Source organism: Mustela nivalis, assembly GCF_964662115.1.
Source record: "Mustela nivalis genome assembly, chromosome: 16".
Classification (NCBI taxonomy): Eukaryota; Metazoa; Chordata; class Mammalia; order Carnivora; family Mustelidae; genus Mustela; species Mustela nivalis.
Genome location: NC_139035.1, coordinates 6,508,166 through 6,533,410, shown reverse-complemented (window position 1 = coordinate 6,533,410; position 25,245 = coordinate 6,508,166). Strand labels below are relative to the sequence as shown.

General features: G+C 41.0%; 1 protein-coding gene across 1 annotated transcript in view; it reads left to right on the top strand.

Annotated features, from left to right (window-relative positions):
• Positions 1 to 25,245, top strand: part of RGS7 (regulator of G protein signaling 7) — a gene marked incomplete at its 5' end in the record, with an annotated part of 299,364 nt that overhangs the window by 111,457 nt on the left and 162,662 nt on the right. Inside the window, one exon of the mRNA XM_082702198.1 lies at positions 7,800 to 7,850. Coding sequence (XP_082558324.1) covers positions 7,800 to 7,850 — 51 coding nt within the window. The remainder of the gene's footprint in view (positions 1 to 7,799; positions 7,851 to 25,245) is intronic.

The window sequence follows — 25,245 nt, the reverse complement described above, 5'->3', positions numbered from 1 at the left end:
TCAGGTCATATATTCAAATCTTTAAACCATTTTGAGTTGATATTCATGTACGGTATAATACAGGGGTCTAACTTCATTCTTTTGCCTGTGACTCTCTAGTTTTCCAAGCATGGAAGAGATTATCTTTTCCCCATTGTGTTTCTTGGCACCCTCAAGCAATGTAATAATATTCAGTGCTAGGAAAGAAATGAGCTATCAAGCCATGAAAAGACATGAAAGAAATTCAAATGCATATTACTAACTGTAGAAGTCAATCTGTAAAGTCTACATATTGCATGATTCCAACTATATAGCATTCTGAAAAGTGCAAAACCTGGGAGACAATTAAGAGATCAGTAGTTGATGGAGGTTAGCGGAGACGGTGCGGTGAGGAGGATTTTCGGGGTGGTAAAGCTATTCGGTATGATACAAGGTGGTGGACGTGTGCCGTTATAAATTTATCTAAACCCACAGAATGTCGAATACTGAGAGTGAGTTATATAAACTGGGGACTCTGGGTGATAATGAAGGGTCGATGCAGGTTCATCAAATATAATAAATGTCGGGCTGGGGCGTTGATCCTAGGAAGGGCTATGCCTATGCGAGAGCAGGAGGTGTATGGGAAATTTCTGCACTTTCTGTTCAATATCATGTGAACCTTAAACTTCTCTAGAACGTAGGTCTATTCTTAAAAAGTTTAATGATGCATCATGCTTTTGCTTGCTCGATTTTAAAATCGGTATATACAAGGAAATATACTAGCATTAGGAATAGAATTTTTAAAGTATACAAAACATCCTGATCAGTGCAGATGTGAATGGGATGAAAAATATGTATATAACAATGTAAATAATTCCAATAAATTAGAAAAAGAGCAAATGTTAAAGTATTAAAATGATTGAAAAAAATATGAAATTGCCAAAATGTAGTGTGGGCCTCAGTGTAATTACTTTTCAACTCTGAATGTATTAACTTCATTGACCAAATGTGGCAAAGTAGACGTGTTTAAGTATAAATATCGTTGACAACAGGACACATCTATTTATCTATATAGAACTATTCTTATTTTTCAAAATGGAGGCTTTCTAGTTTAAAAGGTACTGTTCAAATTTAACTGTAGCTTATTAGAAGTTTGATTATTTTACAAGACATTCTTCATCCAAAGATACCAAGTGACTCTTAGTTTTATAGCATTGAAAGTATAAAGCTTGTTTCAGTAGCCATGATCGCTAAGGAATCTCAATAACTAGCTCAAAATACAGGAGGATTACAAAGTGTTAAGGAGCACTATATTCCGAGTTTGGTCTTTGAGAAATGCAGTTCAAATCCTGACTTGTAGGTCTTGAGACTCTATTGGGTACCGTGCTCAAGTCCTTGAGGATTTTACAACCTAGTGGTGTAGATACTATGTATTCAACATAGGAAGTGGATATGATATTGTCTTGAGTGGAGGAAGCTGTTCCAACTGGAATATACAGTGTCTATAAAAGCCCAGAGTATTAAGCATCAGGCTACGTATGGTTAAAGAAGTTCAGGTTGATTCTCTTCAAGTTATAAAATCCAGGAGGGGGAAGTGTGGGAGCTGAGGCTGAGAGGTAGAAAAAGGAGGTAAGCCAGGAAGGACCTTGTGTGCCATGCAAGTCCTCAGACTCTATCCAGGTGCCGAGAAGGTCTTTGCAAACTTCCATTAGGAGAGCGGCGTATTTGGATATGCACTTTGGATGGTTCATTCCTATTTTGGTTCTGGACATTTTCATTTGTTGCATTTCTGAAAATTTACTATTGAAATCTGAAGTAGAGATTTTTCATGGAAATGTATGCGAAATACCCTATTCTGCAGGAAAAACTCAGGAAATGTCAATTTATTCCGACTTCCTGTGGCAGCTGAGACTGCACTAATAGAAAGTTTTATCAATCAGTACGTGTTTTCTCCATCTCATATGTCCCTCAGAGACACCATTAACAGCTAGACATGGCCTCTGTCTACTTTTAAGGGGTTTATGTTCTCAGAACAAGAATGGTCTCAAATCTCTTCTTTATGCCTAGCAGCTTAATTAATTGATTAATCAATCAATCACTCATTTATGGTTGGTAAGTTCTAGTGTATTACCTAATGCAAAATTTATATTTGCACACTTAACACTTTTATTACTTATTGCATCTTTTGTGAGTCTAAAGAATTGTGAAATGAAAAAAATATAAAATTTTAAAAATGTTCTTCAGAAGGATCCCATATCCTCCGTTCCGAGGGAACATTGCAAGCTCATCCTTCTCTTGATTTTTCACAATGTTCTTTATCTCAATAAAGGCCACATCAAGGAACCACTTCTCCCTTCCGTGGCCTAATTCCACAGCGTTTCGCACAGGTCCCCACACCATCTCATACACAAGACAGGGGATGTTGCTCAGAACACCCTTTGGAAAAAATCTGCTCTGTTGGGTCAGTCATCTTCTTGATTCTGGGAGAGGATGGGCGGCCGCCCTTTGGATCATCTCGATGTCCTTGTGTCTTTGGATTATTGTCATCTTTGCTGTTTGCCATTTCTGCTGCCTTTCCTTTCAGCTTGTTAGGCTTTGAAGGGGCCCCAGAATCCTTGCTTTGTGTCTGAAGAAATCTTTTTATGGCTTATGGAACTTACACAACAAAGTTTAAAAAACCAGAGGGCGCCTGGGTGGCTCAGTGGGTTAAAGCCTCTGCCTTCGGCTCAGGTCATGATCCCAGTGTCCTGGGATCTAGCCCAGCACTGGGTTCTCTGCTCAGTGGGGAACCTGCTTCCTCCTCTCTCTCTCTGCCTGCTTGTGATCTGTCTGTCAAATAAATAAATAAAATCTTAAAAAAAAAAAGTTTAAAAATCCAGATAAATTGTCGTGATCTGAATTAAAGATCTGCTTGGAAAAACAACCAGGAGCTCTGCCTCAAGCAAAAAAAAAAAAAAAGCCTATATATTTTCCTGAAAGAGAAATATCCAAAAGGTCAGTGCCTTTACCTCAGGAATATTTCAGCCTCTTCCGCTGATTAAGAGCTAAAGTTTTCACAAATGGCTTTAGCAGAACTTACAAAAAGAGATTATTTTGTAAAGGATACACACCAAAAGTATAACCATTCTGGTGGCTTACAAAGTCTTCCGATATCATAGGTACAAACGTTTCACAGTATTTTCCTGTTGGTGAACCTGCAGTTGAGGGTCCGGTTGGCTGTGGCCGACACTTGTAGCTGAGAGTGTGTCCTCATCCGTAGGAGGAGCACAGCTGCCGTGGGAGTGATGCGGACTCAGGACACAGGGTCTGGCTCCGCCGTGTCTCTTGGCAGCACAGCAGAGTGGGGGAGCCCTTTTGCACTCAGGTTTCGGTGAGAAATAATACTGGGGTCTACACATCGTTCACTGCTTTGCTTTCATCATGGGTGGAGTGGTAAAGGGTTAGCACTGACCTGGGAAAATTATCACCGCGAAAGGTGATTATGAGCGATGAAAATTTTATGCTGGCCAAATATCCTTTGCATGATGGATACCATCTTTTTTTTTTTTAATTTGACAGAGAGAGATCACAAGTAGGCAGAGAGGCAGGCAGAGAGAGAGAGAGAGAGGAGGAAGCAGGCTCCCTGCTGAGCAGAGAGCCCGATGCAGGACTTGAGATCATGACCCGAGCCGAAGGCAGTGGCCTAACCCACTGAGCCACCCAGGCGCCCTACCATCTTTTTGTAAAGTTTTTTCAAGAATGGTCTGGAGAGGGAACCTTGTTATCAATTCATACATTTCTTTAACGTCTTACTAATCTGCTTTTACATGTCAGACACTGGGCTGGGTGCTTGGGATCCAAAGAGCAATGACAGCCTCCTGGGGGGAGGGTGGGGTGAGTAGCTTCCTGGAGTCGGTACTGTGTGACCTGAACTGTCTGGACTGAGTTGGAATCGGCTGAAGGAAAAGGGATCGGGACGGAATAGCGTCAGCAAATCATCGAAGTCAGAAACGATGCAGCACGTGGGCAGCGCCGAGCAGTGTGCCAGGAACTCCCTTGCCTGTTTGTCTTGCTGGCTTTCATTGTTCAAATCAGATTCCTGGGACTGCGCCATAATAAAACCTCTACTTCTTCTGCTAAGGAGAAGGAGCATGGAATTTTGTAACTGTGAGAGCTACAAGAGTAACCTCTAAGAATTCAGAGCAAGAGTGTAGATACTGCTCAGGGTTCAAGTTCCCAATAGCTGTAGTCATACAGGTTTTTCTTTTATTTCTCGGGGTTTAAGATATTATTGCATTTCTCAACAAACTTCATGTTGTAGCTATTCAAGAGCCCTTCTGACATTTTTTTAAGATTTTGTTTATTTATTTGACAGACAGAGATCACAAGTAGGCAGAGAGGCAGGCAGAGAGAGAGGAGGAAGCAGGCTCCCTGCTGAGCAGAGAACCCGATGCGGGACTCGATCCCAGGACCCTGGGATCATGACCTGAGCTGAAGCCAGAGGCTTTAACCCACTGAGCCACCCAGGTTCCCCAAGTGCCGTTTTTTAAAGAAAAGAAAGAACACCAAAAAGCAAAAAAGACAACAAAAAATTCTCTATTTTACTGCAAAGCCCTCAGAAAAAAAGATGGATGGAAGTCTAAAATACTCCGGATGTGTACATTTACACAAATCTGTTCATCTATTCGTTAGACAAAGGCTGGGATGTTGCTGGAAATGTGCCTTTCTTTCCTACACCCTCCTTCTGTAAGGCACCCCTTTTAAATCTGAATTGTCATTCTCAAGGTGCCTGCGATACCACATTTTTCTTTCAGTGTTCTGGTTCCATCCAGATGCTGACATTTTTCTCTCTCTGTGTCTGCCTCTCTCTGAGAGTTAAGGTCCTGCTCTCATGCATGCGCGACAGGCGAATATGGTGGATTTGGGTATATATTTAACCATAAAGTCATTCATAATGTTCTAAGTTAAAACCATAAGGATACTGGGGTGACACACAACAATAAAACCGCTCTAAGAACATCTCCTAAGTGATATTGCCAGTGGTCCAGTCATCCCTTTCAGAGCTACCCTAAGAACATGACCATAACAGAAGTGCTCAAATCGAGGCTAGGAAAGAAAGTTTCCTGTTTCCTGAGTTAAATGTAGTTTCAAATTAAGCTTCTTTGTATTTCTTTCTGCTCAGAAAAAAAAAAAAGAAACCTTAAAAAAAAAAAAAAAACTTTCCCTAAAAGCATTTTTAAATCATTTTTCACACTAAGAGAAAATTATAGTCTTGGAACCAGTGTTTGGCTCTCTTCAAAAGAATGGAAAATTTCCAGCGGCTGCTCACATATGTTCCCCAAGTCGATGCTCAAATATGGAAAATGAGCAAGGTACCTGAAAATAGTGCGTGAGATTTGGGTACCTGGAATTCTGCAGGGGTCAAGTTATCTATAGGTACCTAGTTGAAAAACTGAGTCCCCCTCCTATTTTTTATAGGGATGACAATGGTTCAAGATAAATTAGGTTATAAGGCTGCACATAACACTGAGAAATATCTGTGTTCTTGTGAGCATTCTCCCTCCCTGTTTTCCCTTAGAGCTGCTTTAGGATCGAGGTGACTCCATCTTCGTCCACGGGATGAAGTTGTAATGGCAGTTGTAAAAGTAACCGTTGTAAAAGAATCCAAGTGACTCAACACATGAAGTCATTTAAAAAATGCACACACATCTTATTTTTTTTTATTTTTATTTTGAAAGATTTTTTAAAGTAATCTTTACACCCAACATAGGGTTCAAACTCACCACCCCAAGATCAAGAGCTGCATGCTCTACTGACACAGCCGCCAGGTGCCCCAAGTTTATTCTGAAGATAGTTTTGAACTTTTCTGCAGGAAGCAGCAAGAATTATGTAGCCGCTGTGAATGTCAGTCATGGGCTGCGTCTCAGGCGCGATGGAAGCCAGGTTCTGAGAGGTGGGAGTGGAATTTTAGGTCACACAAAATTTCACTCATGCAGCCCTGATGAGGCTTACTATACATGCACAACTATTTTCATATGTATTTTTGGCTGTTTTTTGTTGAAATGAGTGATGCTGAAAACCAAATTTAAGTAGAGAGGAATATTTCGGGTAAATCTTCATGATTCTCCCATTCTGCTCATATTTTCACCGTTCTTTCCATCCGCGTTGCATCCTGATCCTGCCCTGGGAACCTTGAGTTCTCCTCCTGGTCTCCCACTGGCCACCCCCATGCCTAACTAGTCATAAAGTCCTGAAGCGAGACTCTCATTTTGCTTTAATTCACTTGTACCTGGAACTGGTTCAGTAATTTTCCTTTCAATCATGGATCTCAACCGGTGGAAATGCTGGCTTCCCTGCTTTCTCCCTGACTGGCGCAAGGCATTCCCGCATGCCTTGCCAATCGAGTTCCTTGAACTTGTTTTGATAAGGTCGTTCTTCTGTTTAAAACAAAACACAGCAGAACGTTCCATGTCTCCCTTCCTCTGCCCGATTGATAGGAAAAAATCTTAGTTCTTTCTCCTGGAATTCAAGATGTGCTGAACACACTGTGAACGCTCTTATTAGTGTCCCAGTCCTGTTATTCCCCGCACGGGGTGTGAAGGAAGAATGCAGTCATTCTTGCTGCCTACTGGCCCCCTTTTAACTTTGACATGGGCCTTCAGTAACTACATTTTGTATTTTTCATATATCCAAATCTAGCTCAAACATTATATTTTCCGCAGACCCTGCTTCCCGTATTCTGTATGAAGTGAAAACCTATATTTGCTCATTTTTTTTCATCGCACATTATCAAACACTTGCTTTTTTCCAAATGCAGAAAGATGAATATGACATCTCACTTGGTACTCAAGGACTTTATTCAGATAAACAGTTGCAACATTCTCTTATCTGTGCTCACCATACAGGACTACACAGATAACATTTCACTTTCACTGGAGGTTGCTTAAACTCAGTGGACAGAAATGAGGGTCAAGGAAAGTTCTATTGTGTAAATGAATCTTGAGTGTCTTGAAAATAGTGGTAAGACATTTCGGTCAAAGAGAATAGTCCTGTAAAGACACGGAGACTTGAAACACAGAGGAGTTTTCAAAAGCTAAGAAAAAATCTGGTTTGGCTTGAGAGTAGATAAAAGGACCATCTTACAAAGTACTGGTGGTCCCATGCTAAGAACTCTGCTTCACACATAGTGGACACTCAATAAGCAATCATCCAGTGAACAGATGAATGAATCGTTTTGTCCAATACTGGCATATTACACCTTCGTGTTTAAATATTTTGTGTTAAATAGTTTACTAGTTTACACCTGGGCGCCTCTTCACATTTGCAACATGGATGGACCTCCACGGGGATATTACACGAAGTGACGTAAGTCCGACAAAGGAAGACAAATGCTGTAGGAGTTCACTAATATGTGGAATCCTGAAACAAAGCAGAAAGAGACTCAGAGTAATACATGCAGAGAACCAACTGGTGATGATTGCCAGAGGAGAGAGCAGAGGAGGGATGGCAGAATGGCCGAAGGGGAGTGGAAGAGACAGACTTCCGGTTACACCATTAATAAGTCATGGGGAAGAACGGGATACGGGGGAATGTAGTCAGTGGAATTATCATGGTGTCGGATGGGGACAGGTGGAGCCACACCCATGACACGCGGACTTGCTGAGTCACTGTATTGTACGCCTGAAACTGGGGTAGCCTCATGTGTCAACTGTACTTTGATTAAAAAAAAAAAAAAAGATCTATGCGAAAACGTAAAACAAACTTTCCTACTAATATGAGTGCCAAAAGTTGAGCGTTCTTAAAGTTAACATGTATAAACAAATGTTCACAAGTATTTGTGTTTTTCTTTTTTCTTTTTCTAGGGTCAGACATTGTTCAGTGGTTAATAAAGAACTTAACTATAGAAGATCCAGGTAAATAAATCATTTTCCCATTGATAGAATTATTTTCTTTGTGATAAAAATATGTTTTTCTTAGGGATGATATGGCAAGCAAGCAAATCTTAAAGATGACCGTTATATTTAAAGTATGCTTTCTGTATCTATACAAATGTTACAGTAGTCAACAAAATGTAACTGAAATTTACTTAGTAGGTTGTAACAATTTTTCCCATATTTAATGTTCCACTTCATAACATTTGATTCAGGTGATTGACAACTATAGACGGGGTAAATGATGTATGTGTTCATAAATAATTATAGATATATAGCCAGTGATTATAAAGTAATGAGATTTCCCTTTATAAAACACATAAAGGTAAAGCTCATTAATTTATAATTTTCCCTAACTCTGTTTTTGCATGAGGTTTGAAAACAATGTTATTTGTGATTTTTATTCCTTCGATCATGCCTTCATGATTTTTTTTTTAATGCTCTTATGTAAGTTGTGGAGCCATTCACTGCGGTGAACATTATGTCTGCTCTACTTCGCTAAGCTAATTTCCAGAGTTTGGGAACAGTTTCTACCAGCGCCCCCTTGCACATTGCCTAGAACAAATTCCTACACGTGGAAGGCATTTAATGACTTTTTTAAAATGTCACAAAAGCTTTCACATGAGAAACCAACTTACATCCCTCGAGTGAAAATGAGATGTATTGTGTTTAGAGAAGATGTGACGGAAACAAACAAAAAGTTCATGAAAATCGCTGTTACAGTGACCAAGAATGACACAGTAGTGAACAGTGACAATACACCAACGACTATACACAGCAAACCATCGCTTCAACTAGAAAAGAATTCAGCACGGGTTTCGTTCTTGCCCCGGTGGTTACCACCTTAGAATGGTTGAGAAATAACATGGAATGGCAGAGGTTTCATTTTTCTTCATTCTGAGCTAACTTTTTAAAGCCACGTTATCAGAAAGTGTAGCTATAATTTGACACATAAATGCCTTTGCCTACCCCCTGCTCATTTGTACATGAGCGCTTAGAATACCTCTCCCAGCAGGTTAAAAAGGATTAAACCAAGTCAAGATGAAGCACCTGTTGCCCGCATCATGTTTGTTACTACGTGAAAAGAGCAGATGATTCCTGGGGCTGGAGTCACAGTCTTACAAGATTTACATTCTAGTCTCAACTCAGGTTCACTTCACATACTGGAGCACCAGACAAAAGCCTCCAATGCTTTATTTATTTATTTATTTATTTATTAAAAGAAAAGGAAAGAAAGAAAGAAAACAGATTGTCAGAGTCATGGACAACCAAGAAACTACTGTTTTACTAAAAATTTTCTTGCTCAGAGAGTGAAGTGGATTCAAGAGTATTTCTTGTGAGTTAAGACCAGCAGGGTTCTTTAGTGATAGTCTGGGAAGCAGGGAAAAGGTACATGATAAGCTAATTAGAAGCATCGTTTATAATTTGCACCTGAGATACTGTTTTAGCTATAACTTGTATGAAAAACTTATTTTTTTGCTCACTCAGCAGTTTAAGGAAGTTGTAAAGCTTTGTTAGGAGGTATATGGAAAGGTAAAATGGATCATATTCAGGAAAGAATGTCCATGTTCTTCATTCATATTTATAACTGGCTGAAAGACTCGTGGTTGGTTGGTGGGTTGGTTTGAATGAACTAGCTCAACCTCTGCAGAGTAAGAAGCTAGATTTTGAGAAAAGTGGGAAGCTTTGATGACTATTCTAATGATATAACAGATTTGCACACAGAAATGCCTGTCTGGCCGCATGATTCTGATGAAATACGGTCAGGAACATAACTGAGATCGTGAAAGTAACTGATGACCGTGTGTATGAAATTGGTCATAGCATTTTGGAACTGCTCATAAAGAGAGACCAGATAGTTCTTAGAGTAACAGGCTTCATTTCAACCATATACATTTTCTGAAATTTTTTAAATGAGACAGAATGAAATAAGCCTCATGCCAGACTTCTGTGTGGTTGTCAAGTGTTTGCTTGAAGACCTCTCGGGGTCATGGGAAGTTCCAGATGTCAGTCATTTGTTAAAAGAGGATTTTGTGACAAGTTGGAAGAAGACACCAATGCCTGGGGATAGGAGCAGGTTCTGATGGTCCATCTGGGAAAACGGGGAGAAAGTGGCATGGTCTTCAGGGTCTTTGTAAGACCAATGAGTCCACATTATTTGTACACTTAGTGTTCAATATTGTTTTAATGAATAGTTAATACCTTTCCATTTCTATCATAATATTTCAGTGCACATCTGGCTGAATGTTTTACTAGAGATTTTGGTACTATTCGACAAATTGTCATGTTCCTTTTTTTTTTTTTTTTAAGATTTTATTTATTTATTGGACAGAGAGAGAGATCACAAGTAGGCAGAGAGGCAGGCAGAGAGAGAGGAGGAAGCAGGCTCCCTGCTGAGCAGAGAACCCTATGCTGCTGGGCTTGATCCCAGCACCCTGGGATCATGACCTGAGCCAAAGGCAGAGGCTTTAACCCACTGAGCCACCCAGGAGCCCCAAATTGTCATGTTCTATCATTCTTTTAAAATAAAGCTATATCTAGACCTTTAATTAGAATTTAGGATTATTTTTGTTATGTTCATGTACATTCATATCACTGTAGTACACATGCAGGGTTCATCCGAAAGTTTTGTTTTCATCTACCTCTTGGATCCATTTTTACCGTATTTTTTCTAGAAGTTTATTTCTTCCTTGATTTCTTCATACCTTTATTCATTTAATACATATTTTCTGAATTCTTACCATGGGGTAGGCACTGGGAACATGGGAAGAAATTCCCTCCCTGATTGACTTATCTTTGGCTTCTAGGGTGTCATACTCATGGCTTTTGTTCCTTGTCAAGACCCACATGGTCTTCTGCGCCAGGTCTCTGCTCCTAGCTAATCTATCAATGTTGGAATGTCCAAGTTTCTGTCCTAGGTACTTTTCTTTTCCCCATATACACACTGGTGCGCAGTGGCACATGTGGGGGACTTGGCAGATTCGTAGCTTTCATGCTGAGCTCTCCTGGTGTTCTGTGCTACTCTGTCTGCATATGTGCATATGCGGCCTCTCTCAGGGGCCAGTCTGAGCATCACCAAAATAGAACCCTGATTTGTCCCCTCTTAAACCTGCTCCTGCTGCCTTCCCAGACCAGTTACAGACATCTGTCTTCTATCTGAGAATATCCTGTGTCTTTTCATTTGTTCAAGGTTGCTTTTTGGTTTCTTTCAGGAGTGTTTTAAAGTTTCTCCATATAGGTTCTGCATGTTTCCTATTAAGTATGTTCCTAGTTATTTTACTTTGTGTTACTAATATATGTAGGTTCTTTTCTTTACTTATTTCTACTAACTGGTTATTTGTACCTATGAATATTATTGATTTATGTATGCTAGTTTTCTATGGCACTACTTTACCAAATATTATTTTTGTTAGTATTTTTAACTAATTTACCGTGAGGCTGGAATATTTCTTCCAGCAGTTTCTTGGGATTGGATGCATTTGCTCAATTCCTGAGCCCCTGTGTATCTGACATTAACTTCTGTTGCCTGTGTGTGTGTTGACAGCTTAACTAGATACAATGTAGGTGAGATAAACTTTTTTCTTTAAAACGCTGTGGATATTAATTCATTGCTTTTATGCATTCACTATGGCAAAATCTGAAAACTAATTTTTCATATATATGTAAAATTTATATATATTTATATATAAATTTATATATATATTTATATATATACATATATAAATTTTCATATATATGTACATATCTATATGCATGTGTGTGTTTTTTCCTCTGCCTAGATTTCTGTGATGTCTTCCCTATCTTTGAAATTCAAAACATAAGTATACAATTGCTAGGGAGTTGTTGGTTGGTTGGTTCGTATTATTTGTATGATCTGGTAGATCATTAACTCTGCTGATTCAGGTTTACTTAAGTTGAAAAAATTTTTTCTTATTCTATTACTTTGATTTCATTTCTTCATATCTAACATGCATATAATAATGATGCCCACTACTTAGTGCTTTCCTGAAAATTAAAGAATTAATGTGTATAAAGCAGCCACTGCTAAAAAAAAGTGATCAAGTATTTATTACTATACTTATTACACAATGATTGCTCAAAAACATTAATAAGTATAGTTGGCCTTATATTTGTTTTTGTTATTATGTCTAATCACTCTCCTGTTTATTTATTCTGGTTTATTCGTTTGAAACAGCATTTACTGAAACAGCATTTCCTAGGATGTTTTATTCCATCTTACAGCTAATTATCATTCATCACTTTCTTCTTTTTTGTGCTTGTCTTAGTGCTTTCCCTGCCTCCTCGCTCTGGGTAAACTTGTCCACTTTGCCCATTATAGCATTCGTTTTTTTTTTCCTCCACTGGCCAGTCAGCTCTTTATTGCTGGTCATGGAGAGTAAGTCTTTCGCATCTCGAGCTTTCTTCATTCTCTCCGGTTCTGTACTTCCCCCTGCACGCCCCTGCTCGTCACAGCCTGCTGTCCCGTGAGTCATCTCTCATCCCTTCTTTCACTACATCAGTGTCATTCACTTTCACTGTTTTAACTGCACGTGGAAGAGACTGTCGTTACGTTTGCTTCATGCCATTTCATGTCTTAGAAATGTCCGTGGGTTTGTCTTACAAATTGTTTTCCCACCTCTTCTCCTCAAACATAAAGAACTCCTCCCAGGACGGATGTTTGCCTGTTGGCAGGGCGGTTGGGTTGTCTTCCATGACTCAGTGCCACAGTTCCCCTTCTTCGCAGCAGGAGCTGCAGGGCTGGTGGTACTAGTTTGCATTAGCAGGTTAGCTCTAGTTCTTAGTTAGACGGAGCATAGTGAGAAGGAGAGGAGCGGGGAGCGATCCCAGCCCCAGGACCTCTTCGTGGTGCCTTCGTGGTGCCTTACTGTCTCTCACGGTGATGGGCCCTTTCCATGCGCCACACTCACACCCTGCAGTCTGCTTTGTCAGTTTCCAGCTGCCTGCACGCTGGGGGCACGCCAGACCTCCGTGCTGTGTGCTCGGCACGTGGTGGAGAGACTCTGCTGTCCGGTGCCTCCAATGAACAGCCTCCAAAGTCATGTGCTTCCTTCTCTTCTGTGTTCGGACCTTTCTACCGCAGTCATCTTCCAAAGTCTTCTCAACCTAGTACCATGGTGCTTTCCTAGGACGGTTTTGCAATCTGGTCCAAAAGATAGTATAGTGTTAGACTTTGGGGCATGTGTTTTGGCATCCTTTCCTAATTTTTTTTTTAAAGATTTTATTTATTTATTTGACAGAAAGAGAGATCACAAGCAGGCAAAGGGGCAGGCAGAGAGAGAGGGGTGAGCAGGCTCCCTCTGAGCAGAGAGCCCGATGCAGGGCTCGATCCCAGGGCCCTGAGATCATGACCCGAGCTGAAGGCAGAGGCTTAACCCACTGAACCACCAGGCACCTCCCTTCCCTAATTTTTAATGCTGAATGCAGGTTTCTGGGTTTTTGTGCGTAATTAGTTGCTATTGATGATTATTTAGTTATTAAAAACTTCGCTTATGTTGTTGTAGTGCAAAGAGTTAATTTTTTAATACCTTTCAACTCTATTACTGAGAACATAGAATATGTATGAAAATACAAAGCACAGAATAAATTGCATTAGTCTCAGAGTTAGAGCCTAGCTGATGGAATAAAGTAGCACTTTGACATTTTAGAGAGGAAAATTGATGTACGTCAGCTGTTGGTTGGGGCAGGGGAGGGAGATGAAGAATTTAGCCCTCGGTGCATCTCTGTCCACATTGGCACCCATTGGGAAGCATGATGTCTACCACCATGTCTTCAGCTGGTCCACTCCACTGGTTTTGTGTTTTTTTGTTCCCATTGACAGGGCCTCTTCCTGTCTGTTTACAATCTTTGCTTCCGCCAAGGTCAGTCTGGGCGCCTACGAAGTGATTCTTCCTCACAGCGGGAATGTGTGCTGTGCTTCCCAATGACCTATGGTGTTTTTCTCTTACTCTTAGTTACGTAAGAATATTCTGCTGCTCTCCCAGCATTCGGAGGCATGAGATTCTTTCAGGAAACCCAAGCTCTTTCTGCCTGGACATATACCACATAGTCTTTGCAGCATGATCCTTCTGGACTACCAGGTCTCTATGTGGGAAACAAGGATGCAATACCTTTCGCTGGTTTTTTCCCCTTGCTTGAAACGGGATTCCACCATATCAATTAGCTTTTGCTGTGTAAACTTGGTGGCTTAAAATAAACAGCTGTTTTATTTAGCTCATAATTCTGGGAGTTTGCTATGTTGATTTCTGCCGGGCTTTCTTCTGGATTGTAGCCAGGTGCTTGGGTTGGACAGTTTAGGATTTGAGGGGATATTTGGTGCTTGGTGGGTTGTCAATTAGTGCGTCTCAGTCTCTCATCCTTCAGACTGCTAGGAATGGATTCTTACTAGAGTAGTTCAGAGTTCCATCTACAACACAAACTTCTATTCTGCCAAGGCAAGCACCATGGCCAAGTTCAGAGCCACTGTAGGGAAGGGCTGTCCAAGAGTATAGGTGCAGAGAGGTATGTGAACAAATTTGGGCAGTGACTGCGAAAATCTTCCTCATCTATATTTGTTCCGTCTTTCAGATCTGCCTTTCTGTGGTATGGACTGTTAGCTTTTGGCTTGCATTTGCAAAATTTATCCTCCAGGACTTAGTTATCTTTTATTAGTGAACATGCTTTGTGTCTAATATCATGTCATTAATTATGGATGATACTTTGAGATGGTTTATCAAAAGACAAAGCTTCGGTGAAGGTTGGCACCCTTTACCAAATGCCTGGCAGACATGAGTAACTTCTTGACGTCGCCCTGCTCATCTGTGATCCCTGTTGCCTCTCCCTGGAAGAGCTACCCTTGCCAAGCTCTAGAAGAACTGCTGACCGAGGTAGGGAGTTCCTTGAGAGCCTCAGTGTGATGAATGCCGGGCGTTGCAATGAGCCCCACTGTGACTCCTGGATGGTTGAAGAACATGAATATCTCTGTGTTCTCTGAGAAGTACCCTGCTCATCCCACCTTTCTCTTTCTCTCTGTTCACCCACACTCCTTGGGATCCCAGTGTTCCTGGAGAGGCTTCCTGGCATTGATGTTGAGTCGTGGGCTTTGCAGACGTACTCAAGCTCGCATTTTGATTCAGGCACTTACTGGCTGTGGAGACTGGGCAGCTCAGTTAACTTCTCTCTCTCCCTTTCTCTCTCTCTCTCTCTCTTTTTCTTCATCAGCAAAATGTTTTTAATACAATGTCTTGTGAAGCTTAAATGAGTCAGCATTCAAGTGTGACCAAATCTTGATTTTATTTTTAAATAGGCCAGATTCTTTTAAAACTCTGAGCATTTGCAAGCACAGTTAGCTGAACTGAATTCTTTAAAATGCTTGCAATTTTTATACGAGCCTTCCAATGCAAACCCTTCTGTGAGGACTTCTCTCCATAACTCAGCTCCCAATTGCTTTTCTTGACCATTAATTATTTACATTTCCTACTACTCAGTTTGTTGCTTAATTTTATCATTTATTTCACATGTTGGTCTTACTGCTTTAGTCAAATCTAAACAACATAATGGCAGAGGACACACATCTTCTCTAGTCATTGACTAAAGTACCAAGTTCAGTCAGTTCTCAACACTTCCTCGATTTTTACTAATGAGACTCCATTGAAGTGATATTAAGATGACTCAGTGTGTGTTCTTCTAAATAGTTGGGGAAGAGTCAAGAGAAAGAAGTTTATCTAAACCATACCCATGAAAGAAATGATTTAAAATGCAGATAGAAGGGCGCCTGGGTGGCTCAGTGGGTTAAGCCGCTGCCTTCGGCTCAGGTCATGATCTCAGGGTCCTGGGATCGAGTCCCGCATCGGGCTCTCTGCTCAGCAGGGAGCCTGCTTCCCTTCCTCTCTCTCTGCCTGCCTCTCCATCTACTTGTGATTTCTCTCTGTTAAATAAATAAATAAAATCTTTAAAAAAAAAAAAATGCAGATAGAAGAATAAGATTAAGAATAAATATGGATTTATCCAGAATAAAAGCTTAATGCTCAATAGTTGTAAAATTTCTTCCTCCTGAAGTATTGTCTACTGTAAAAATACCTGGAAAATTGAGATTCAGACAAAACAACCAGATGTTTTGCTTACATATCATTTAACTGGATGGAGTATCTTAATTGCCCCTGAATTAATTAAATCAACTCATTATGTTTACCCTTAGAGTCTGTCATTTACCTCCCAACCCTCTGTAAGTCCTCTAGAGAAAATGATCAAAATTCTGTTTATGAATTAATGAAACTCTGTTACAAATAGCCTTTGTATCCCATGGTTTTGGTTGGCTTGCCAGAGGAATTAGCCCAAGGAATGTGAGGATGTATCAGAATCGAGAAAGTATAGAATGCATCCATTATCCTTGATAATGTTTTGTACTTGCAAAGTATTCCATGCTATTCCAAATCATTTTAAATAGATTATCTTATTTGATTACTCCAACAAATCTTGAAGTAGTCATGCAGACATACGCATTTCACAATTGGTAAGTCAGCTGAGAAAAGCACGAATATCCAAAATCACGCAAAAACCTATGCAATGAAATAGAACCTTGGTCTCCCAATCTATAGCCCGTGTGTCTTCTCCTTTGGCACAACTATTTCAGGCTGAGATTCTACCTTTCCTTAAGTGGTTGACAACCATGAGAGGCACATGGATCCACCCAACCGCATGGTCCTTTACATTGTGTTTTTTGGACTGAAGTAATTAATTTTCATAGATTTGGTGTTCTATTTAGCTACTGCATCCTGGGCATAACCTTTGTTAGAGCCATTGTCTACGTATTCCAATGCGTGTTTGTTACAGTCAAAGTAAAAAGGCATCTTTTCTATATGCTCTTCATGTTGTTCAGACAAAAATTTTGCTTGGCTAGCAGGAGGACAGAAATATTTAAAACACTCTTCTAATTAATCTAGACTCTTGTGTTAAAAAAAAAAAGCTTATAAAAATACCCATTTTACTGTCCATTCTGCATTCCATTGTCCATTCGCTGTGAAAGAAATAAAGCAACTCCTTGGTTATTTCTTGTTCAGATGCTCATGAACCATGCATTACAGGAAAGCCTTCTGGGTTTCTAAGACATTGTTTAACATTGTGGTGATGACATGCAAGAAATCCTAGGTCAGAGCCATCACATACACCTCTCACAAGATGGGTCCTTTTGATCTAGCTCAAGATAATGGATATTACCTAAGCATACATCTTTTCAAATGTGCACTTTCTGTTATAAATAATGTTTCAAGAAAACATGAATAAATTCCTCCTATCCTTGGACACCTGCTCCCAACCCATGTCTCTACTACTGCAGCCAAAGCTTCATAGCTATGAATATGAGGAGTATGCTCACTGCTCTAATTATTTTCATGTGGGATGAGCAGAAGCTATGGGTTTTTTTTTTAATGTATTCATTTCAGTGTGTTATTAGCTGAGCAGTAATTCCTTTCTGCATATATTCCATTAGCATCCACCTTTAAAAAATTATGGTACCTTGTACATTTAATATCATCAGGAGCATTTCCCGTGGTGACCATTGACCCTTGAGAGTACTGCACCAAGGCGGAAAGTGAGGTCGTCTGCAGGTGTTTGCTCCGTGTCTCGCATTCAGAGGAATCAGTGCCAGTGACTAACGCCCAGTCACATCCAGCCGTTGAGACCAACTGTCTCATTTAGCTTATTATCAAACCATCCCCCTTTATCCATTTATGTGTCGATGTATGTATGTTCTGCATTTGCATTTAAATTCTCTACTTCGTAATGGAACCTGAGACTGCTCGTATCATGGGGCTGATGTAACTCTACAGTTGCTCTACACAGTTAAAATTCAAAGCCCAAAATACACTGAGGAGTCTTCATAAAGTCCACAAATATGAGTTTTCCTTACCAGAATAGCAGTCATCATTCCCGGTACGTCTGCTATGGTTTCAGCCACCAACAGGCCATTTCCTGCTAATGGAAGCCTCTTCTGCTAGGGCTTCTGGCCGCCTTCATATTTCCTCTTCCATGACTTTGTTGCAAATAACAATGAAAAAGACCTGTAACACATGACCATTAGTTCATTGGTTCCCTCCGGGGGCCGTGCTGCATGTTCACTTCTCCTCTGAAGGAGATGAGAGAGCTCACGTGTACTGAATCTTCACAGTGAGCCAACACCATGTTGAGAACTTGATATGCGTTATTAGTGTTAAAGAAAAAAGGGCAAGAAAGACCATGAAGCTACCAGGAAGGAACCAGTATTCTAATCCAGATACACTGATTTCAAAACAGTAACATGTTCACATCCAGAGAAGTATCAATTTCACTTTACAGCTGAGGTCCCTAAGGCTTAGAGCAGAGCTGAGAGGTTGAGTGGGGATTCAGCCCTGATGTATGTCAGACATGATGCCAACACACGCGCTCGTTAGAGATGCGCTAGATGTCGTCTCTCTCTGCCACTTTCCTCTTTCGGTTTGTCCTGGCTTGCACGTGCACCTATAAATGCCCGCTCCAGAGTTTTATCATCTTTCCCATTTTTACCTGATTGGCAGATTTTTTTTATGTGCCACTTATTAGAGTTGCCAACAATTAAGGAAAGTGCTGAAAACAGCTGGGAATATAATTAGAATTGCTGTCTTTTTGCTTGTAAAAGTTGAGCAAGTAAAATGATGCCAGACTTCAATGTACTTTTTTTTTTTTTTTAATTAACAGATAATGTACTTGCTTCAGGGATACAGGTCTGTGAACCGTCGGGCTTACACAATTCACATTACTCACCAGAGCACATACCCTCCTCAATGCCCCAAACCCAGACACCCCATCCTCCTCACCCCTCTCCCCTCCAGCAGTCCTCAGCTTGTTTCCTGAGATGAAGAGTCTCTTATGATTTGTCTCCCTCCCTGGTCCCATCTTGTTTCATTTTTCCCTCCCTTCCTCACACAACCCCCTGCCCTGCCCCTCGAATTCCTCATATCAGCAAGTTCACATGATAATTGTCTTTCTCTGAGTGACTTACTTCGCTTAGCATAATACCCTCTAGTTCCAACCATGTTGTTGCAAATGGCAAGATTTCAGTTTTTTGATGGCTGCATAGTATTCCATTGTGTATATATACCACTTCTTCTTTACCCATTCATCTGTTGCTGGACATCTAGGTTCCTTCCATAGTTTGGCTATTGTGGACATTGCTGCTATAAACATTCGGGTGCACATGCCCCTTTGGATTAGTACTTTTGTATTTTTTTTTTTCTTAAGATTTTTTTTTTTTTTTTTTTTTGGACAGGCAGAGATCACAAGTAGGCAGAGAGAGAGAGAGAGAGAGAGGAGGAAGCAGGCTCCCTGCTGAGCAGAGAGCCTGATGTGGGGCTTGATCCCAGGACCCTGGGACCATGACCTGAGCCAACGGCAGAGGCTTTAACCCACTGAGCCACCCAGGCACCCCTGTACTTTTGTATTTTGGGGGTAGATACCCATTAGTGAGATTGCTGGGTCCTAAGGTAGCTCTTCAGTGCACTTTTGAATAGTTGTTTAAATTCGCTTAGGCACATCTCATGTCTCAGCAGAGATTGATATTTCTATCCTACGCACTAGGAGGAAAAAAAAAAAAAGTAAAGACCAAATGGAAAAGCTCAATTGCCCATTGGTGTAATTCTTCTAGCAGCTGGTGACATCTCTGTTGTTTTCTTCTTTTTAGACCTTTGCTGTCTATGTTATTAGCCTTCTTGTCTACACATGTTCCTTTAATAAGCCAACTTGAATTTTTTTGTTTTGCACAAGAGATATAGCATACACATTTTTTTTAAAGTAGGAGTTTTACATAGAAGAAAGAAAGGAAGTAAAGAAAGAAAGTATAAAGAAGAAAAGAAAGGTAGAAAGGATTTGGTAAAGCTAGTAAGGCCTGGAGCTTAGGACATCAGTGGAAATAAGTCAGTTCTTCAGGATTTGGCCGGCCCCTCAGAAAGGGACAGGGAAATGCACGCGATTATATCCGTTATCCAGAAGGAGCCATGGACGGTTGTGAGCTATTTGAGAAGTCAGGCCCTTTTATCTTTTATTAAGATAACAGTATTTTTTTATTTCCCAACTGAAGAATGACTTAGGATTTTCCCCTCCGTATCTGAGCTGAGAGCAAGGCTGTTTGTCCTTTTGATTAAGTTTTTCCAATTGTGAGATCTCGGCATGGCAGGAAATGTTCGCAGCAACAGCACTGAACACGTGAGAGCAGAGCCCACGGAAGCTTTGCGACTGGAAAGTGATCCTACCAAGGCGTGAATGCACCTGTCTCTTCACTATCACTTGGTTGCAAAACCATTCATAAAGATTACTGCTCTCACAGTAAATTTAAAAAAAAAAAAAACTTTTTTAAAATAATGGGGTCCAAGAAACTCAATGTTAACATATAATGTGATTTTTATATTTTGAAAATCCCCCTGTAAGCAAGAGAGACTCTGTGTCTAATAAAACTAAAACAGGTTTTCAATTTTGAAATTCTGTTACAATTCCAGTGATTGGTATCTCTGGAACTATCCAGAATCACTCCCTTCTGCTGCGTTCGTGAAGACCTGGGCATCGAGACCCCCCGTGTGTATCGTGTGTACCGCGTAGAATTCTGATTAACTGCATTTCCTAGAAGGCACGCACATGGGCTGTGATTTTGTTTTTCTAGAAATAATTGCTCTTTTAACTTAATCCAGTGTTTTCAGAGTGGATCCTCCAGACCTCACCAGTGCTTTGATCCTATGGAAGCTCCTCGGAAAGCAGGAGGGACAGATTTTCAGACTCTTGAGGGTGACTTGGCTGTTTCAGCAAACCTGACATTTTGATTTTCTTTTTCCTCTGCTGGGGACACTTTGATTTTTTTCCTCCACTGGGGTTCATGCATGAAAACATCTGTGGTCTGGGTAGTTGTGGGCCTCTCTGTGAGCCATGATGGACACACTCTTGTTTATTTTCCTTCTGAGAGTTTCACCGCTGAAGCCTCAGCCTTCACTCAGCGATCTGCCATGTTTTCCTCTGTTATTTCCGCAGGGGCCGCCTAAGACCCACTTGGTATGTTGTTCAACAGACTTTTTTCGTGGGGGTAGATGTCAGATGTCACCTGTAGTACGTTATAATGAACCCGCTTTTCTTAAAACCATTTTTGAATTATTAAAAAAATACCATTATAAACCTACTGTAGCTAATCTGGGAAACATAAGGAGGAGAATAAAAAGCATTCTTAAAAAGCACTCAGCTCAAATTCTAGCGTACCTTTCCAGGCTTCTTTGAAGGAGTGAGCTCTCATGACTTTGTTATTGGAGCTAATCCCCTCAGTGTCTGCCACCACCCCCCATATCGGATCATGTTCCTGGGCCACTCGTGAACCAGGGTCTCATGCCCCCCCCCCATCTATTTGCGGTGCCACGTCCTTGCCAGAGCCTCCTTTGCCCTTTAGAGATTGCTGTGTTCCAGAACAATGGCTCTCTGATACCTTCACTCGGATCCCGACCAAGGACGCCACTCCCACCTGGATGCTAGGAAGCCCGTACCTCTTCGTGGACTTCCACTTCTATCTTCCAGACTAATTTCTCACAAGGTATTTTTGAGCTTCACAGTTAGGAGAAGGAAAATACATCACAGAGAGTAACTGTTACCCTTTCTCAGTCCAGATCTGTCTGTACGGCCTTTAGAAACTCTTTTCTGTTGCCCTCCTGACATCTAGGGACAGTGGCCAACATCCCCAACGCTGAAAATCTTACAGGCATATTCAGGCCCAGAGTCTGGACTTAATTGATTCCTAGGGTACGTTTTCCTTCATCCCACTGTTGGCCACAGTTTCTGAATTCTCATGTCTGACCCCAGGGTTGACCTCTTCCCACGGCATCTGAGGACGGACCTCTTCTAAGGATATGTTTGAGGACTGACCTATTTCAAGGACGTCTTAACATAACACCAGCCCCGCTGACAAGAGGCATGAACTGTCCCTCCATTGTCACATGATGATCTGATTTCAGGACATCTTACAAGGTCTGGGGCACATAGTCACTAGAATGTGAGTTTTGTGAGTACAAGGTCTTCATTTTGTCTTTGCCCTGTCTTGGCATTGATAATGTGCCTGGCACATATTGGGCATTTAAATATTATTGAATTGAATATGTTTAACAAAGAGAATAGTAATATATTAAATAAGTTGTCTTTATCTTTTATCTTTCATATCTCAATGTTCATGGTTCACACTCTAGTTGGAGGTTTACCTCGAAGTGAGAAGCCGTAGGTTCCCATGACCCTCCGTGACAAGCTGTTAGTTATAGAGTAGAAAGTGAAACTTCCCAGGGTTATCAATCCATAGTTTTCAAGTAATCTATTTTTCTCTAAAGTCAAGAATAGATGTTATCCCACCACGGCTCTAAGGTTCTGAAACAACCTAAGGACATTGCTTTTATTCCATGAGGAAAAATGAGTTTTATGAGCAAATAGTAGCTCCTATTAGAAACATAACATGATTTATTTGGCTGAAATATTATAGCACACTGAAAAACCCAAGCAAAGGCATAGCAAGGATAATAGAGCCTCATAAAAATCACAAAAAGACAAATTTATCATTTGAACATTTATCTGTAGCCTGGAATGATTTCTATTACGTGAAATAAGTGCTTTAGGTTATGCTTTGATTTCTTTTACCCCCTGAGAATTTTTCAATAAATGAAAAGCCATGGGATACCCTACAGACACCCTATCTTTTCTAACATGATTCAAGGTTGGACCCCTTGCTTCCAGCTTAGAAAAGTAGCTGTTGTCGAGATTTCTTTCCCTATAGTGTAGGGAGAGAAAGTAGGTCGGCTTTTCTGGCAGGACACATCTGTGTTGGCCAATAGCAGGAGGTGAGATGAAGGTGTTGGGTGGTTGGGTGTGTGAAGCCCTGAATAGCTCTTCTGAGATCTGTCTGCTCAGTCTGGTGAGCAGTGATCAGTCATCAAGGAAGGAGACTGTCTTGTCCCTCTACAAACAGATAAATTTCTATTGCCTTGCCTTTGTATAAATGTGAACCCTAAATTTTATTAATGTTTTCCAGCTCCCCAGTAGGCCCCCAAATCTGATAAAAGCCCTAACTTACTAACATATGGACAATGGTAGCCTGGTAAGCTTTTGGTCACTGATGCAGCACCATAAATAGAAAGAAATTATCGAAAGTGTAAAAGACCTTTTCATCCCGTGCCTTACCTTACCTTTAACCATACCCCAACTGTTCCATCCCAGCCTTTACAAGAGAAATTAGAGCAAAGAGTTGGATATGAGTGTCTTGCAGCTGGGAGCCCCCTCCTCCTTGGCATTGCGGGAAGGAGGAACTCATGCAGCTCCTTCTCCTGCCTCTGCCCATGGTCCAACTGCCTGCAGATTTTGTCCAAAGTTCACGCATATTACCTATTCCTTCACTGAAGCAAATCCTGGGGATATAGCTTGCAGGCACCGCCATTAACAGCAATGTCCACAACAGCCAAACTATGGAAAGACCCTAGATGTCCATCCACAGATGAATGGATAAGGAAGATGTGAGATTCATATATATATATGAATATAGATAGATATAAAATGGAATATATATATATATATATATATATAAAATGGAATGCACACACAAACACACACACACACACATAAATGGAATACTCTGTAGCCATCAAAAGAAATGAAATCTTGCCATTTCCAACAATGTGGTTGGAACTAGAGGGTATTATGCTGAGCAAAATAAGTCAGTCAGAGAAAGACAATTATCATATGATCTCTCTGATATGAGGAATTTGAGAGGTAGGACTGGGGGTTGTGGGGGGTAGGGAAGGAAAAAATGAAACAAGATGGGACCGGGGAAGGAGACAAACCATAAGACACTCTTAATCTCAGGAAACAAACTGAGGGTTGCTGGGGGGTGAGAGGGGTAGGAATAAGGTGGCTGGTGATGGACAGTGGGGAGGGTATGTGCTATGGTGAGTGCTGTGTATTGTGTAAGACTGATGATTCACAGACCTGTACCCCTGGGGCACGTAATACATTATAGGTCAATAAAACTTAATTAATTAATTAATTAAAAGTTAAATAAGGCTATGTGGTTGGGAATACCTCTGTAACTAGTAATGGAGACATTTGAACAAACAACTCATTTTAAGCGCACCATCTCGCAGGAAAAGATACAACCAAACTGATACAAATTGATAGGGATGCAGACCGTTGAAACACAAAGAATGGGGTGAAGTGTAGCGATGGCTTAGATTATACCATACACACGATGCAAAAATCGCCCATCATCTTACACAGACCTCTATGAAATCCTGTATTCTGTGAGTAATGAGGACCATGGAAGCCCAGGCTTCTCCCTGGGATGTGATGCTTAATAAAACAGTAACCAGAGGCAGCAGATTGGTGGATAGGATCATTTAATAGGATCCATTTAATCATTACATACACACGAAATGTGCTTGCCCCTGCCTTGGAAGTGCCGCGATGATCAGTACACCCGTACTGCCGCTCGCACAGGCAAGACAGACATCTGAGGGATCATTATACCAACAGCAAAACAGCCGGCGCTTCAATTCACGGATGCTCCAGTTTTTTCTAAGCTTGTCCTTCCGCTACTCCACTGACAGGGTCTAATCCCCGGTCAATCTCAATGTGTTCCTGTCTCTACCTGACACCATGCACATGATCTGGAAAAGTTACTCAATGCTGTAGATTACTGCCCCCGTTTCCAGCTCCACTCAGGCTTTTAGGTCTCCTGGCAGCCGTGTTTTCCTACTCACAGCTCCTACTCGGTGGGAGTGAGTCATTCTCTGTCATCCTTAGCAGCATCCTCAGGAGACCGTAACTTCTTAGAGAAAATATAAATCAGAGAGGAAATCTGCCAACTTTCTGACTCTTTGTGCCTCACACAAAACATGCCGGTGTCTACACTACACATTCTTGCCTCCTTTCCCGTCTGGGTTTGGGCTGCTTGAGCTTATTATCCCGACCTCTCATCCCACCTCAGGGGGCTTGTCCCGTCCTTCCCAGTTCTCTCGTCTGTCCTGACCACCCCCTTCTTCCATCACAAAACACTCCTGTATTGATGTGTCCATCCTAGGCACTCTCCTCTCTTAGTTTTACAAACTGCATTGTGCTTTCGGTCTCTAATCCCTCTCTAATTCCTCTCAATTCACTGGAATCTCGCTTGTGTGCTCCCCTTGTAATCTGAACTTTTATTCAGTCTAGCTGGTGATACTCTTTTTGTTGCTAAATTCAGTGATCATTTCTCAGCCCTTAATCTGACCTCCTTCCTGTACCATTTTTTTGCTAGTTCTTCTCTTCCGTTACTTCATCCTCTGGTTTGCACTAAAACTTTCTCACCTTCCAACTTCGTGTTCTCGATAGATTT